The 16,343-nt window shown below is 47.2% G+C and overlaps 1 protein-coding gene across 1 annotated transcript in view; it reads right to left on the reverse strand.

The window, feature by feature from the left end:
• malt3 (MALT paracaspase 3) overlaps positions 1–16,343 on the reverse strand; it is a 138,894-nt gene that overhangs the window by 16,508 nt on the left and 106,043 nt on the right. Inside the window, exon 13 of the mRNA XM_060853749.1 lies at positions 13,872–13,999. Coding sequence (XP_060709732.1) covers positions 13,872–13,999 — 128 coding nt within the window. The remainder of the gene's footprint in view (positions 1–13,871; positions 14,000–16,343) is intronic.

Below are 16,343 nucleotides of genomic sequence, written 5' to 3' on the forward strand. Positions count from 1 at the left end.
TCTGCTGCATTTACCTTCAAAATAATCGCAAGAGCACTCCAAAAGTGATGAGCTTGGGGGCATGGAAGGTGGTGATGTCATGACAATGTCACTCGACTAATAATCTTGAACCTCCACCTAATGGACCTCGGACATGGCCTGAACCCCAACGTGGCTGGCTGTGAAATTTGAATCCAATAAAAACCTGGAATAAAGTGTTTGTCCAATGGTCACCATGTGCTCAAAACCCACTAATGTTCCTTCGGCCAGCCAAAACTGCCATTCTTACCGGGTCTGGCCTACATATGACTCCAGACCCACAGCAATGTGGATGACTCTTAACTGCCCTCTGGGTAATTGGGGCAGGCAATAAATGCTGGTCCACATCCCATATACGGGCAAAAAGAAAATAGAGAAATGAAAGGCTTGCTAATGGGAAGGCATCACTGGACACCGCTAGTGGTGTGGATGCTCTATGAGTGTTGCGATGTGCACACTACTACAGAAGTGTCTCTGATGTGTAGTCTGGCTTTGTGTACTCTGTACTACTCGTTACCAGTCTATCTCCAGAGACTCCAGCACAAACAGCTCGGCTGATTCAGTCCCGCACTGACCGGGTGCTGCACTGTCACAGGTGCCAGCTTGGGAAGGGACATCAAAACACAGCAAAACATCCTTTGATTGATTGTGAAACAGATCAGGAGCAGTAACACTAATGTCCTGAACAATGTTTATGCCTCAATTAACATTACATAAACAGGAGCAACTGGTAGTTATCGCACTGCTGTTTGCAGGAGCTTCTATCTGCATTTCTGATACTATTGTACATTTAAAACTTTGGGATGGTCTGAGGTTGGGAAAGGCAGGAAACAAAACAAGTCTTCCTCACTCCACAGGGACAGGCTGAAAGGCAGCTTACAACAATAAAGCCAGTGCAATCAACGTGTGAAATAAATCTCCAGCCAGAGGAAATCAATGGAGGGCACACATGGTCTTTGAAGGTGGGTGAAGGAGGATGGCCAGAATGGTCTCTGTCTTCAGTCATCAGGAGAAGTCTAGAGACTGCAAACTTGCTCCTGCAGATGACCATGACTCAGAACGTTCAGGGACTGCACACAACACTGCAGGAAGCTCAGAGCTCCAAAACAAACAAACCTAACCTGCACAACAGGAGGCAGCATTGACCTAGAGGTCAGAGAGTTCACAAGAGACAGAAGGGATCACGACATTAAGTGTCAAAAGACATACGCGATAAAGAAATCCTGTATTTCTGCCACTATCTTAGCAACATTCTGATCGAGCAAGACTAGAGATTGATAGGGACAGGGGAAAAATCCAAGGGACCCAAGGGGCAATTTTTGCATGCAGAGGATGGTGCATGTATGGAATGAGCTGCCAGAGAAAATGGTGAAGGCTGGTACAATGACATTTAAAAGGCATCTGGATGGGTACATGAATAGGAAGGGTTTAGAGCGATATGGGCCAAGTGCTGGCAAATGAGACTGGGTTTATTTCGGATATCTAGTCATCATGGATGAGTAGGACCGAAGGGTTTATTTCCATGCTGTACAGCTCTATGAGTCTTATGACACTAATTGCATTAATCTTGAAACTATCCAGCTCGCTAATATTAGGGAGAGAAGGAAGATAATTATTTCTGCACCCATGTAAATAATGCTGAGTAAAATGAGCTTTGTTTAGGAGGAGGTTACCTTGGAGCAGGGGCTATATCTGAGCAGTGTTCAGTCACTGACTGATTGGGAATGGCAGGGCTATGATTACTGGATGAGGGTTACACAAGAACAGTGAAAGCATCCCAGGAATTTAAGGTGTGGTCTAAACAACAAGTTGGAATCACTCACTGAATCCTTACTGTGGAAATTCGCCAGACCTCCCAAATTCCCAGCAGATTCCCCCCTCTCCCCCTCTCTTTGACTCGGTTGTTGCCATAGGTTACAGCCAGGGATTCCATTCAGATGGCGTGGGCTGCTGTTTAAAACCGCCTGGGCCTTTGATTTCGGCCAGGCGTTGAAAAGCTGGGAATGTCTTCCCGTTTCCCCTGCCTTGCATCAAGCTGTCAGTCCACGGCAGAGGCAGCTGTCAATGGCACAAGGTCAGAGTGATCAGGTTCCTCTTCCTCGGAGAGAGCACTGTTCATTTCGGGCAAATGAGGTCACTGCTTACGCAGGTCCAGCCCGCAGAGAGGAGTCCGATTACCGGAGGGACTTTCCAAAAATCATAAAATTATCAATCCTGCAGAAGTGTGCCTCTAAAAGTGACCAATCTTTGCTCACTCCGCTCCTCTCACACTCTCTCTTAACCAACAGCCGGAATGAGTCAGAAAGCCACAGTCTCCTACTCCACTCCAGGAACTGGTGCTGCCCAAACCTGAGCTGACCTTTTCAGTGCTGCACTGCCTTCAGGATGAAATCACAGAACCTGACAATGTGGAAGCAGGCCATTCTGCCCATCAGGTCCACACTGAACCGCCCCTCCACCCCCCGAGCATTCCCCACATCTCCCACCCACCCCTACCCCAATCCCTGTAACCCTGTATTTCCCATGGTCAATCCACCTCTCCTGCACATCTTTGGACTGTGGGAGGAAACTGGAGCACCCGGAGAAAACCCACGCAGACACTGGGAGATTGCCTCACAGCGCCGGAGACCTGGGTTCAATTCCCACCTCAGGCGACTGACTGTGTGGAGTTTGCACATTCTCCCAGTATCTGTGTGGGTTTCCTCCGGGTGCTCCGGTTTCGTCCCACAGTCCAATAATGTGCAGGTCAGGTGAATTGGCCATGCTAAATTGCCCGTAGTGTTAGGTGAAGGGGTAAATGTAGGGGAATGAGTCTGGGTGGGTTGCTCTTTGGAGGGTCGGTGTGGACTTGTTGGGCCGAAGGGCCTGTTTCCACACTGTAAGTAATCTAATCTAAAAAAAAGTGCAAATCCCACAAAGAGAGTTACCCGAGGCTGGAATCAAACCTGGATCCCTGGCACTGTGAGGCGGCTATGCTAACCACTGAGCCATCGTACCGCCCCAAGAACCGTGTTGAACTAAGAGTCCTCTCAGGTGGACATCTAAGAGTCCTGGCAACATTATCCCTCAACCTGTACCGTGTGAACTGGGTGGAAGCTTGGATTGCACAATATGACTGGCGTTATGTGCATTAGAGAAGCCACTACGTTTCACAAGTACAACATGGCAAATTATTTTAGGATGCCCTGAGGCTGAGACAGGGGTAAAATAAATGTAACTCCTCTCTCATCGCACCATACACCTCATTGCCAAATTTGCCACGTCTTGTTCAGTTTGTGGGTAGAACAGAGCACTATGAGCAGGACTGGCCCTTCCCCTTCCGCAGCGTACATACCCCAGTGATCGCACCAACCTAGCTCCCCAGCTGGGAGGCCGACACTCTCATTTCTTTCCCTTCAGTCCCACAACCAGCTCTTTCCCAATTCTCTCCCGTGGCTGCATAGTGGGATGGGGGGGGGGGGGGGGGGGGGGAATGTGTGCGTGAGACACAAACAGAAGTTGCTGGAAAAGCTCAGCGGGTCTGGCAGCATCTGTGGAGAGAAATCAGAGGTGATGTTTCGGGTTGAGTGACCCTTCTTCAGAACTGGGCTGTGGTTTATGGGTACACAGACCTTTGGCTCTACCGCCCACAGAGCTTTCTCCATGTGTAGGCCCAGACTGAGGGGCCCCTTTGGAAAACAGGAAGTGTTACGGCCTAGTTCAGTCATGCTCTCCAGTGTGGTGCTTTCAGAAAAGATATAAACAGGGATTCTTCTGTTAAAGGTAAGGCTATGGGTGATGAGGAGGTGACTAGATGCAATACTCCTTCTAACTAAATAGCATTGTGTCCAGTGGCAGCACCTATGTCAGCTAACTGAGCCAAGATCAGGGAACACACTTGGACCTTACTCCATCTGTGCAGTTCAATACGTCAACACCATTACCTCATTCCAATAGCAGCTCCCTCACAGCATTATCTGCTGGACCACTATCGATCATCAAAGGTGGGGGTTGAGAGAGGAATAGAACATAGAACCTCGATGTTGCACCAACCTGTGAACTATTCTCAGCTCGCCCCCCCCTACGCTATCACATCATCACCCATGTTCTTATCTAAGGATTGTTTGAATCTCCCTAATGTGGCTGAGTTAACTACACTGGTGGGCAGGGCATTCCATGCCCTTACCACTCTCTGAGTAAAGAACCTGCCTCTGACAACTGTCTTAAATCTATCACCCCTCAATTTGTAGCTATGCCCCCTTGTATTAGCTGATGTCAACATCCTAGGAAAAAGACTTTCACTGTCTACCCTATCTAATCCTCTGATCATCTTGCATGTCTCTATCAAATCCCCTCTTAGCCTTCTTCTTTCCAATGAGAACAGACCCAAGTCTCTCAGCCTTTCCTCATAAGACCTTCCCTCCAGACCAGGCAACATCCTGATAAATCTCCTCTGCACCTTTCCCAATGCTTCCACATCCTTTCCGAAATATGGCGACCAGAGTTGTACGCAGTATTCCAAGTGCGGCTGCACTAGCGTGTCGTATAGTTGCAACATGATATTGCAGCTCCGGAACTCAATCCCTGTACCAACGAAACCTAACACACCATATGCCTTCTTAACAGCACTATCAACCTGGGTGGTAACTTTCAGGGATCTATGCACATGGACTCCAAGATCCCTCTGCACATCCACATGACCAAGAATCTTTCCATTGACCCAGTACTCTGCCTTCCTGTTATTCTTCCCAAAGAGCATCATCTCACATTTAGCTGCATTGAACTCCATTTGCCACCTCTCAGCCCAATTCTGCAGTTTATCCAAGTCCCCCTTCAACCTGCAACATTCAGCCACACTGTACACTACTCCAGCAACTTTAGTGTCATCTGCAAATTTACTAATCCACCCACCTATGCCTGCGTCTAAGTCATTTATAAAAATGACAAAGAGCAGTGGTCCCAAAACAGATCCTTGTGTCACACCACTAGTAAACGGACTCCAGGCTGAATATTTTCCAAGAAAATTTCTTCCCGAAGTTCCAAGGCTGGGTTTCAAAATCCTGTTCTTTCCACCTCTCCCAGGAGATCATGTGGTTTTCCCAGGATATAGGGAAGGGCAGACTGGATCACGTTTGTACCATGATACACAGGGTATTGCAAGTGTTCAGGCCGAACTGCCATTGCCTGGAATGCTACACTAGGAGTTGCACTCTCTTGAGCCCCATCAGTTCTGCATGGCCATCACACCAGGTCCATTGTAGTATAACCTTCCAGTACAAGTTGGTCAGTCTCAACTTGTAAATTTGTAGGTGCAACATCCCCATATCCATAAGAAATGCCAAGCAGTCTGGAGAGGATAGATTGGGAAAACCTGTTCACCCAGGTGGAAGGATTGAGAACCAGAGGTTATGGATTGAAGGTCATTGGCAAAAGGAGTAACAGAGGTCATGAGGAGTAAGCTCTTCATGCAGCGAGTGGTTCAACCTGCCCAAGAGCTCAGTGTAGATAAGGTCAACGCAGACCTTCACAAGGGAATTAGATCATTATCTGAAAAGGACCAAAAGGCAGGGCTACAGAGAGAAGGTGAGGAGTGATGAGTTGCTCACATGGAGAGCCAGCACAGACACGCTGGGCCAAATGGCCTCTTTCTGTGTCATAACCATTCTGCGATATTATAGCTTAGTACCAAACAATGTTAACAAAACGACCTCTTTCTGTGTCGTAACATTCTGCAATTATAGCTCGGTCCCAAATAATGTTAATAAAAGCCGATTGGTTTGGACCTCCTGGTCATTGAATTCACTGTCCTTCGTCAACCTGCCTCAACTCAGTCTCCATTCTCTGGATGGTTGGGACTGATGGGCTCATCTCCAGCCACTACTACAAAACAAAATGGAAACTGCTGTGAATGTGTCACGTTAGTCTTTCAATCCCAGTTTTTGGGTGAAATGCAAGTCATTTAACAGACAGCCCAAAAGCCTCATTATTGGGAAACCCTGGAACATCAAACCTGCCTTCGGATTCAGAGGAACAGCACAGTCAGAACAGACTAGCAGGGGGCTGGAGGAACACAGCAAGCCAGGCAGCATCAGGAGGTGGAGAGGTCAACATTTCGGGTCAAGCTTATCCTGATGAAGGGCCTCAACCTGAAATGTTGACATCTCCACCTCCTGATGCTGCCTGGCTTTCAACCCGCTGCTTATCTACTTTAGATTCCAGCATCTGCAGTTTTCTTGTCTTTAGCACAAGACCCCTGAGCTGCTGACCCCTGAGATTTGTAAATGAGTGTTCACTCTTTGGAAATATAACGAATGGAGTCTGAAATCAGCTCAGGTGCCATACACTCCCCTGGCACATCCCACTTGTATGGGTCACAGAATCATTCAGATGGTTCGTGTATAACATGATGGGAGTGTTCTTATGCTACCCCGTATTGTACAAAAATTGCGCTTCAGAAACAGCGCCTAAAGCATTGGGTGATGTAATTGTGTTACAGCCAACACACATTAAAAGTTTGTGTTTTAGATAGTGGCCCCAATTCGGTAATCACGTTACAGTGAATTCACATTAACAAAACACACATTAAAGCAGAATGACCAGTAGGATCCCTACAGTGCAGATAGAGGCCAATCGGCCCATCGGATCTGCACTAATCCTTCAAATCTCTCTGCTTCCTCTTTTCAGAACATTAATCACTGCTGTCCTGGATCCCGGACCATGAATTTGACACTCACTTCTCTGCTGTCTCTGGCCCATCATTTCAAGCTTAGCGTTCAGCAACTCCCCAAGATTGCATCCACAGCACCACTCCCCCTCAAGACGTCCTTTAACAGGGAGAAGTGCTGAAATGGTCAAGGAACACCACAACCGCCAAGTCACAAGCCACCTTGACTTGGACTTGCTTCTCCATTCCTTCGTTGCTGTTGGATAAAAGTCCCAGACCTCAGTACACAACACTGTCGGACTGTCATCACCACAGTGATGGCCCACGCCAAGCATCTTCTCCAGGGAACTGGATTTGAGCAATAAGTGTGGTCTTTGTCAACACAGCTAATCCCAGAGAATCTTAAAACCAAAAGCCAATCCTTTCGACATTCAGTCTGACAAAGCCAGGGATAGAATGTGTTCATTGAACATCTCAGTCATGCCTTTGCATCTAGGTATTCTGTGAGATCAGACCAACCTCCCCCTTTTACCACCTTCTTACTGATCAGGTGGCCATACAGGACACTGGGATCTCTCCCTGTGTTGGCTACATGCCTTTTCTCATAATTCCTCTTTGCTTCTTAGCTGGTTTTCACCTCTCCTCTGAACCTTCTGCATTCCTTTTGATTCATGATTACATTTTCTGCCTGACACTTGTCAAAAGTGTACATCCTTTGCCATCCAGGCAGGCTCTGGATTGACGTTTTCTACCTTTCCCATTTGAGGGAATGTACCTCAACTGTTCCCAAACCATCTCCCCTTTGTAGGTAGCTCATTGTTTAGTCATTGGTTTTCCTTCTAACCTCATTCCAGACAATCCTTCCCAGCTTGGATCTTGCCCTATTAAAGTATGCTCTCTGTCAACTGATGTTTCTCACTCTGGAATGCTGCATGTCATTCTCCTGATGAACGGCTTTTGCCCGAAATGTTGATTTTCCTGCTCCTTAGATGCTGCCTGACCAGCTGTGCTTTTCCAGCAACACTCTAATCTTGATTCTTCACCATTATCCTAAACCCTATGATATGGAGAACATTTAGGAAACAGCAATCTGACTGACTCTTGGTCCACTTGGCCCACCTTATTGCCAAGAAGCTGGCCCAGCAATGCATCCTTCCTTGCTGGAATGGGAACATACTAGTAACAGGAAACTCTCTTAGCCCTCACTGCCCATTCACAACAACTCTCCCATTGTAACAACTCCACAATGTTGACACTCTCTCTGTAACTTCCCTGCAGATTTGTTCTTCTACCTCCTTACCACTAATTGCAGATCTATAGACTACATCCCGCAATATAATTGTACCCTGTTTATTCCTTTGTTCGAGCTTAATGGACTCTGTGCTGAGACCCTCTGTGACATCTCTTTCTCCAGCACTGCGATATACTCCAATACTGTTACCCTTCCTTTTCTAATTTTTCTCAATACCTTGTGCCCAGGAACATTTAACACCCAGTCCCAACCCTCCTTGAGCCAGGTCTCTGTTATCACCATAACATCAAGGTTCCATGTGGCGATCTGTGCCGGTGACTCTCTGACTTCATTTACTATACTCCACGTGTTCCCATATACGCACAGTAACCCTACTGCAGACTTCATTTATTTCCTTCCTTCCTCTGACTTCACTGCTGCAGTCTGTGCTAAGGTCAGTGATCAATTACTATCGACTGCCCATCTAGCAAAGTTCGTGGCACACCTTGTGGATTTGTAGGTTCTTGCGGTGGCCTGATGAGCCCATACTCCTTTTGGTCATTGCCTTGTGCAGGACATACTTTAACAAACCTTGTTTGTTGGCAGATACACAGTCCTTGACAGATACAGTTCCAGTAGCAAGGGGATCTTGACAACTGTGAGGGTCGCCCTCCTGCTCATCCGTTGATATCAAATACCTTTGGCCTTAATCACTATTGGGGACTTGTTTTGAATTGCACCGTGTCTTGTTGCTCCCCTCAGACCTTAGTTGGCCCTGCCAGGAGCAGAGAATTCCTGACGGCATTGCCCTCGGGATCAAAGGAACACCCAAGCCTCCCCACTGCAGCAAGGTGACAATCCACGGAGATATCTACACTCGAGCCAGTTGCATCTGGAAGTATTGGTGGTGCAGGCTCGAAGGGCTGAATGGCCTACTCCTGCACCTATTGTCTATTGTCTATTCTGTGAAGTGTAGACTCGGCCTAGTTCTCTCACGGTTCCCACACCCCTGCCAAGGTCCGTCGAAACCCTCTCAATGGCACGAGCAAAGTGCTCCATGGAACTCAGTCCCAGCTCTGTTCAGACTTTCTGCAGACTCAGTCCAGGTGTCCCAGAAATCTAATCCCTCCCTCCTTCACCATCTCTCCAGTCACACATTCATCTGCCTTATCCTCCTATTTCTGCACTCGCTTGAACATGACACTGGGAGTCATTCATAAATTACTGTATTTGTGGTCCTGTTTGCTACCTTTCTAGCTCGCTCCTGTTTGCAGGACCACATTCCCCTGCCTACCCCAAGTCACTCACACCAACACGGACCATGACCTCCAATTATTCACCCCTCCCCCTGAAGAATGCCCTGCAGCCACTCTGTGACACCCTGGACCCAAGGAGACAACAGACCATCCCGGACTCCCATCTGCTGCCATAGAAACGCCAGTCTGCTCCCTGAGCTAACGAATCCCCCAATTTCTTGCTTCTTCTTTCGCTATTCCCCAGCCCGGAACGTGCTGCCCAAAAGTGTGGCGGGAACAGAACTTCCAAAATAAAGAAAACATTGCTGGAAAAGCTCAGCAAGTCAAAGCAACATCTTGGAAGAGAAATCAGAGTTAACATTTCAGGTCCAGTGACCCTTCATTAGAAGTTCCAAAAACAATGAACTGGACATATAAAATAGAGACAAAAAAAATTTTAAATGTCATTTCAACTTGTTGTGCTATCATTAATCAGCAGGAGGAGATAACGTTCCAGAGAACAATTGATTGAACTTCAATATGATTTAGCAGCTTCCCAGTTGGCTAACGCTACATTCTCATTAGAAGGTTGACTTTTACCTGTTCACAGAGCTGATGACCTCAACGCAAACCCGTACAGTTTTCTAGATAGCGGAGACAGCGATTTATATTCAAAACGCCTTTTACGCACGAGTACTGCCTGTGCTGTATTGCAGTCACTGCTGGAGTTTCAGACTATTTTTCGGAGTCAGCACTCTGTACAATGTAGAAGGAGTGCTGTATGCTGACTAAAGGCTTCTTTAAGAAAGGTCATACTTTCAAAGAACTGCTCTCCCCCGGCCAATATCTATCTCTCAATCAACACCATTTAAATATCTCAACCTGAATGTCCATCGGATCTTGGTGTGGGCAAAAACAGCGGTGGCCATTTCCTACATTACGTTAACAAAGGTACTTTGAAAGGAACATTCAACAATAAAGTCCTTTGGGATGCCCCTGAGGTTGTGAAAGTTTTTTTTCATCAAAAGTCTTGCTGGATAACAAGCTCCAATTGGTTTAGTTGTTGCTAACCAGTAGTTTTTGGTTTTCTTTAACCTTGGCCTGTACACTGTTGTCAGGGTAACGATGAGGCTTTGACACTGGTTAGTGAGAAGGTGTCACAGTATCTCCAGGTGAGGGCAGATCCACAAACAAGTTCAAAGGTTTCTCTACAGGATGCCCCTGTTCCACCAACACTTCCATGAAAACAGCTCCACTGGAAGGTGCTGTGTATTGGGAGGCACAGTGGTAATGCCACCAGGCCAGAACCCAGAGACCCAGGCCAGAACCCAGAGACCCAGGCCAGAACTCAGAGACCCAGGCCAGAACTCAGAGACCCCAGGCCAGAACTCAGAGACCCCAGGCCAGAACCCAGAGACCCAGGCCAGAACCCAGAGACCCGGGTCAGAACCCAGAGACCCGGGCCAGAACCCAGAGACCCCAGGCCAGAACCCAGAGACCCGGGCCAGAACCCAGAGACCCGGGTCAGAATCCAGAGACCCGGGCCAGAACCCAGAGACCCGGGCCAGAACCCAGAGACCCGGGTCAGAACCCAGAGACCCAGGCCAGAACCCAGAGACCCGGGCCAGAACCCAGAGACCCGGGCCAGAACCCAGAGACCCGGGCCAGAACCCAGAGACCCAGGCCAGAACCCGGAGACCCGGGTCAGAATCCGGAGACCCAGGCCAGAACCCAGAGACCCGGGCCAGAACCCAGAAACCCGGGCCAGAACCCAGAGACCCGGGTCAGAACCCAGAGACCCAGGCCAGAACCCAGAGACCCGGGTCAGAATCCAGAGACCCAGGCCAGAACCCAGAGACCCGGGCCAGAACCCAGAGACCCGGGCCAGAACCCAGAGACCCGGGTCAGAACCCAGAGACCCAGGCCAGAACCCAGAGACCCGGGCCAGAACCCAGAAACCCGGGCCAGAACCCAGAGACCCGGGCCAGAACCCAGAGACCCAGGCCAGAACCCAGAGACCCGGGTCAGAATCCAGAGACCCAGGCCAGAACCCAGAGACCCGGGCCAGAACCCAGAGACCCGGGCCAGAACCCAGAGACCCTGGGCCAGAACCCAGAGACCCAGGCTAATATTCTGGTGACATAAGTTCAAATCCCATTGTGGCAGCTGGTGCAATTTAAATCCAATTCAGAAACAGGAATTATCAGTGTTGCTAACCATGTATTCACATCAACTGTCCTACAAAAAATGAACTTTGTTCTAATTTTGTCTCAATTATTTCTTTAGTTTCTGTCAGTCAGTAAAATGGTGCTGAATTGTGGCGACTTACACACATCTCACTGTATTTTCAGAAATACAAGTGACAATAAATTGCTCTTCTATTTATAAGATTCTCTGGATCACTATTGGTCCTTATCCTGTCTGGCCTACACGTGACTTCAAATCCATAGTAATGTAGCTGACTCTTAAATGCTGTCTGCAAATGGCCCAGCAAGCTATTCAGTTAAGAACATAAGAACTCGGATCTGGAGGAGGCCATTCAGCCCCTCGAGTCTGCCCCACCATCGCTTATGATCATGATTGATCTTTCTGGCCTGCTCTCCATACCCCTTAAACCCATTACTAATTAAAAATCTCTCTATCTCTTCCTTAAGCTTACTCAAAGTCCTAGCATTCACTGGGGCCGGGGCCAGGGGAAAGAGGAGTGAATTCCACATATTCACGAGCCTTTGAGAGAATTCCTCTTCATCTTGGCTCTAAGTTTGCCATGCCTTAGCTTATCGCTATGATCTCTTGCTCTAGATTCCCCACAGTGGGCAAAATGTAGTCTTTCTCTACTTTGTCATTCTCCTTTAGCATTTTGTATTCCTGCGCGAGATCTCCTTGAAATTTCAAGAGACCTTAGGAATATGTAACAAATACTGGACTTGTCAGCAATTCTGACACCTCATGGGAGAATGAAGACTGTAGGAATGAACTACATTCAACCACGGAGTTAAATCCCGTTCAATATCCTCAATGTCAGTCTCATTAATTACACTTAGTCAATCTCTCTGGCACTGATAATTATCTATCCAAGTGTGGGATATTTAATTATGGGTGGAGATTTTGTTTCCCTTTCTCTCTCACTTTCTGCACACGATTTGGCATTGAATCTAACTACTCTATAATATACATTCCCTTCTCAGTCAGTTTATTTCACAATGTTTCAGATGGATTAAGGACCCAGTCCGGTCCTGAATTTGCAGTTTCCTTCCCTGCATCATGATTGGCTCAGGCCAGGAACATGCCAAGCAAAACGTTAAAATGTAAACAACACGTTTCGAGGATGAGTTAACTTGAGAGCAGATGTCATTATATCCTCTGGCACTGCAGATTATAGCCCTTTGGTTCTTGGTAAATCTCTGAGGCCCTGATCAATTCAAACTTTGAGGATGTTTCTCTTTGTTGTTTCTTTCCAGGCATTCGTGTATCTATTTACAGCTCCTGAGTTTGGCTATTTCCCGGTTTGTATCTGTAAACCACGAGTGAACGAGGGACTGTATCATTTGTATAAGATAGAGTCATACAGCATGGGGGCACGGTGGCTCAGCAGTTAGCACTGCTGCCTCACAGCACCAGAGACCCAGGTTCGATCCCAGCCTCGGGCGACTGTCTGCGTGGAGTTTGCACAATCTCCCCGTGTCTGCGTGGGTTTCCTCCGGGTGCTCCGGTTTCCTCCCACAGTCCAAAGATGTGCAGGCCAGGTGAATTGGATAGATTGTTGATATCAACAATATCAACAGCTACAATAGCTGTGATAAATTGCCAACAGCGTCAGGTACATTAGTCAGGGGTAAATGTAGGGGAATGGGGCAGGGTGGGTTACTCTTTGAAGGGTCGGTGCGGACTTGTTGGGCCGAAGGGCCTATTTCCATACTGTAGGGAATCTATTCTAAGCACGGAAACAGACCCTTTGGTCCAACCAGTCCATACCGACCATAATTCCAAACTAAACTAGTCCCACCTGCCTGCTCCTGGCCTATATCCTTCCAAACCTTTCCTATTCAAGTACTTACCAAATGTCTCTTAAATTTTGCAAGTGTACCCATATTCACCACTTCCTCTGGAAATTACCCAGGCTTTTTAAAATCTTTCTCCTTTCACCTTAAAATTATGCCCCCTAAGGTTGAAATCCCCCACCCTAGGGAAAAGACACCTGCCATTCACTTCATCTGAACCCGTCTTGATTTTATAAACCTCTGTAAGGTCACCCGATAAGATCCAGTGATTCTTTCCAGCTCTCCACTTGCGTTTCCATTTCTTTGGCACTTTCCATGATGCCAGGATTTCCAAAAGGGTTTTATATTCAAAAGCATACAGCCTGGAGTGCAGGTACAGCTTGCAATGTTGGAAATGTGGCGGCCAATTTGCACACAGCCAGCCCTCTGAAAAGGACTATAACGTTTATAAAGGAGATTGACTGAGGGGTAGGAAGCAGAGACATTCTATCCTTTGCTCTAATTGGGATCTCCAACCTCTGATTATCTGCTATTGTGGGAGCTTGCCGTGCTTCGCATGATGACTACTCTATCCTACATTACAACAATTGGGACTTTATAAAATTCACTGTAAAGCTCTTGAAAAGCGCTCTATGAATGAAAGCTCTTTCCTTTCTCTCATTGTACTCACAAGCAAGGGACAAAGATAGTCTCCTGCCTGTCGGCAAAGATGGTAAGTGTCGAAAAGGATGAGTCACACCTACCCTCAGAGACATTCTCCAAAACCTGGGTGACTTTCTTTTTCTTCAGGATGTGCCTTTTAAGGTACTTCATAAAGATTCCTGAGCTGTACTCTCCATCCTGTACCTCATAGGCTTCCGCATCTTCACACCTGTAATTCCAGCACAGATTAAAGATATTTTAACTTTTCCATTGCTTCCCACAGCTCCTTGGTGCCAAGTGTTTTAATCGTTTTCACTTTTGGTCCCCCTAACGACCTATCGTCTCCTGATTTGACAGCAGCACTGGGCGACAGATTAGCCATTGGCCACGAAAAAAGCCACATGCGGCCAATGGTATTTCGGGAATAGGAAATGTAAGATGGCCCAGTCAATGCCATTGGTGGACTTGTGACCTCAATCTTCACCGTGAACATTGGTAAAACATCAGCATACACATCGGATTGGGGAAGGAGCAAACCATTCTGAGTCAGCGCTGCATTGAATAAGGTAAGATCGGATTGTAAACTCAATTCTACATTCCCACCCCTCTCTGGTATCAACAATCTATCCAACTCTGCTTTCAAAACAGTCAAAGGATCGTGACTCTAGAATTCACGATCGCAGAGTGCGGTGGATGCCAGGACATTGAGCAAATTTAAGGAGGAGATAAACAGATTTTTATTTAGTAACGGGTTGAAGGGTTCTGAAGAGCAGGCAGAAAATAGAGTTGAGACCCAGAAGAAATCATCCATTATCATATTGAAGGAGACTCTCAAGGGGCTAAATGGCCTCCTCCTAACTCTTCAATACTTACATTCGCTGCTTCCACTGCCTGTTGAAGAAAACAGAGTTCCAAAAGCTAATGACCCTTTTTATGATAAAGAAATTCTCCGCATCTTTGTTCTAAATGGGTGATTCCTTATTTGAAGCTATTATCAGCAGTTTGAGATTCTCCCATACCCTGTCAAGACCCCTTAAGGATCTTATTGGGTTCAATTGAGTTGAACTTTGCTCCTCTGAACTCCAGCAGGATGCAAGCCTAGCGGAGTGTAAGAGATTTGTTTTTTTTTCCCCCCCAAAGAAAGTGATCACCACTTTCTCAGTCAGTGAACTGTGTTGGATAGAAATGTTTTTTGAGGAAGAGTTGATTCGAAGTACTGACTGCGTTTCGCTCCCTCTCCACTGAAACTGCCAGAGCAGCTGAACATTTTGGATTGCAGACTTTAAGATGCAGAGTGGAATTAGGCCATTCAGCCCAATGGGTTTAGATTAGAGTGGTGCTGGAAAAGCGCAGCAGGTCAGGCAGGATCCGAGGAGCAGGAAAATTGACATTTCGGGCAAAAGCCCTTCATTGGGATTCAGCCCGATGGGGCTACTCAAGTATCCAATGAGATTATGGCTGATTTGAAAATCCTCAACTCCACTTTCCTGCCTTTTCCCATGACCCTTGATTCCCGCACTGATTAAAAAAACTAGCTCAGCCCTTCGGCCCAACAAGTCCACACCAACCCTCTGAACAGCAATCCGCCCAGACCCATTCCTCTACCCTATATTACTCTACATGTACTCCCTAATTAATCCCTGAACACTATGGGCAATTGATCATGGCCAATCCACCCCAGCCTGCACAGCTTTGGATTGGATTGTGGGAGGAAACCGGAGCACCCAAAGGAAACCCACGTAGACACAGGGGGAGAATGTGCAAACCCTACACAGACAGTTGCCCGAGGCTGGAATCAAACTCGGGTCCCTGGCACTGTGCCGGGCCCAATTTACTCAATAACCTAATTTCAACAGCCCTCTGCACTTACAAATTCCACAGATTCACTCCCCTCTGAGAGAAGAAATTCCTCATCATTGCTGTCTAAAATACGTAACCCCTTTTCTTCTCTGAGATTGAATCTTCTGGTACCTTCTGTCTCCCACGAGGGACAACAACCTTTCCACACCTTCCCTGTTAAGAATCTTGCATGTCTCAATAAGGGCACCTCAATCTTCTAAACTGCAACAAATACTGGCCCAATCTACTTCAGATTCCGGCAGCACTCTGCTTTCATTAGGATGATTTGGAGATGCCGGTGTTGGACTGGGGTGTTCAAAGTTAAAAAATCACACAACACCAGGTTACAGTCCAACAGTCCAAGAAGTGTCGCTCCGAAAGCTAGGGCTTCCAATTAAACCTGTTGTATTATAACCTGGTGTTGTGTGATTTTTAACTTCATTAGGATGGTGTGGGATACCTGTGATGCAAACATGGGAGTAGTGAAGCGTATTTATCCATATCGTGTCAGGTTGCACAAGAAGTTTTGTGGTTAGAGGGGTGTCACCGAAGCCATATTCATGGTTGATTAGCAATTTCTACCGGATGGCAATACTGCCTGGTAGAAGCACCCTGAGCTCTGCCGTCTTGTCGGAGATGTGGCTTGACAGCCGCGTCCATGCCTTGCAGACACCATCTTGTGGGTTAAGCCCCACCCAAGAGGCTGGAGCAGGCTGTTGGCTAATACACCGGGA

This window comes from Hemiscyllium ocellatum, chromosome 42 (assembly GCF_020745735.1).
Source record: "Hemiscyllium ocellatum isolate sHemOce1 chromosome 42, sHemOce1.pat.X.cur, whole genome shotgun sequence".
In the NCBI taxonomy this organism is placed as follows: Eukaryota; Metazoa; Chordata; class Chondrichthyes; order Orectolobiformes; family Hemiscylliidae; genus Hemiscyllium; species Hemiscyllium ocellatum.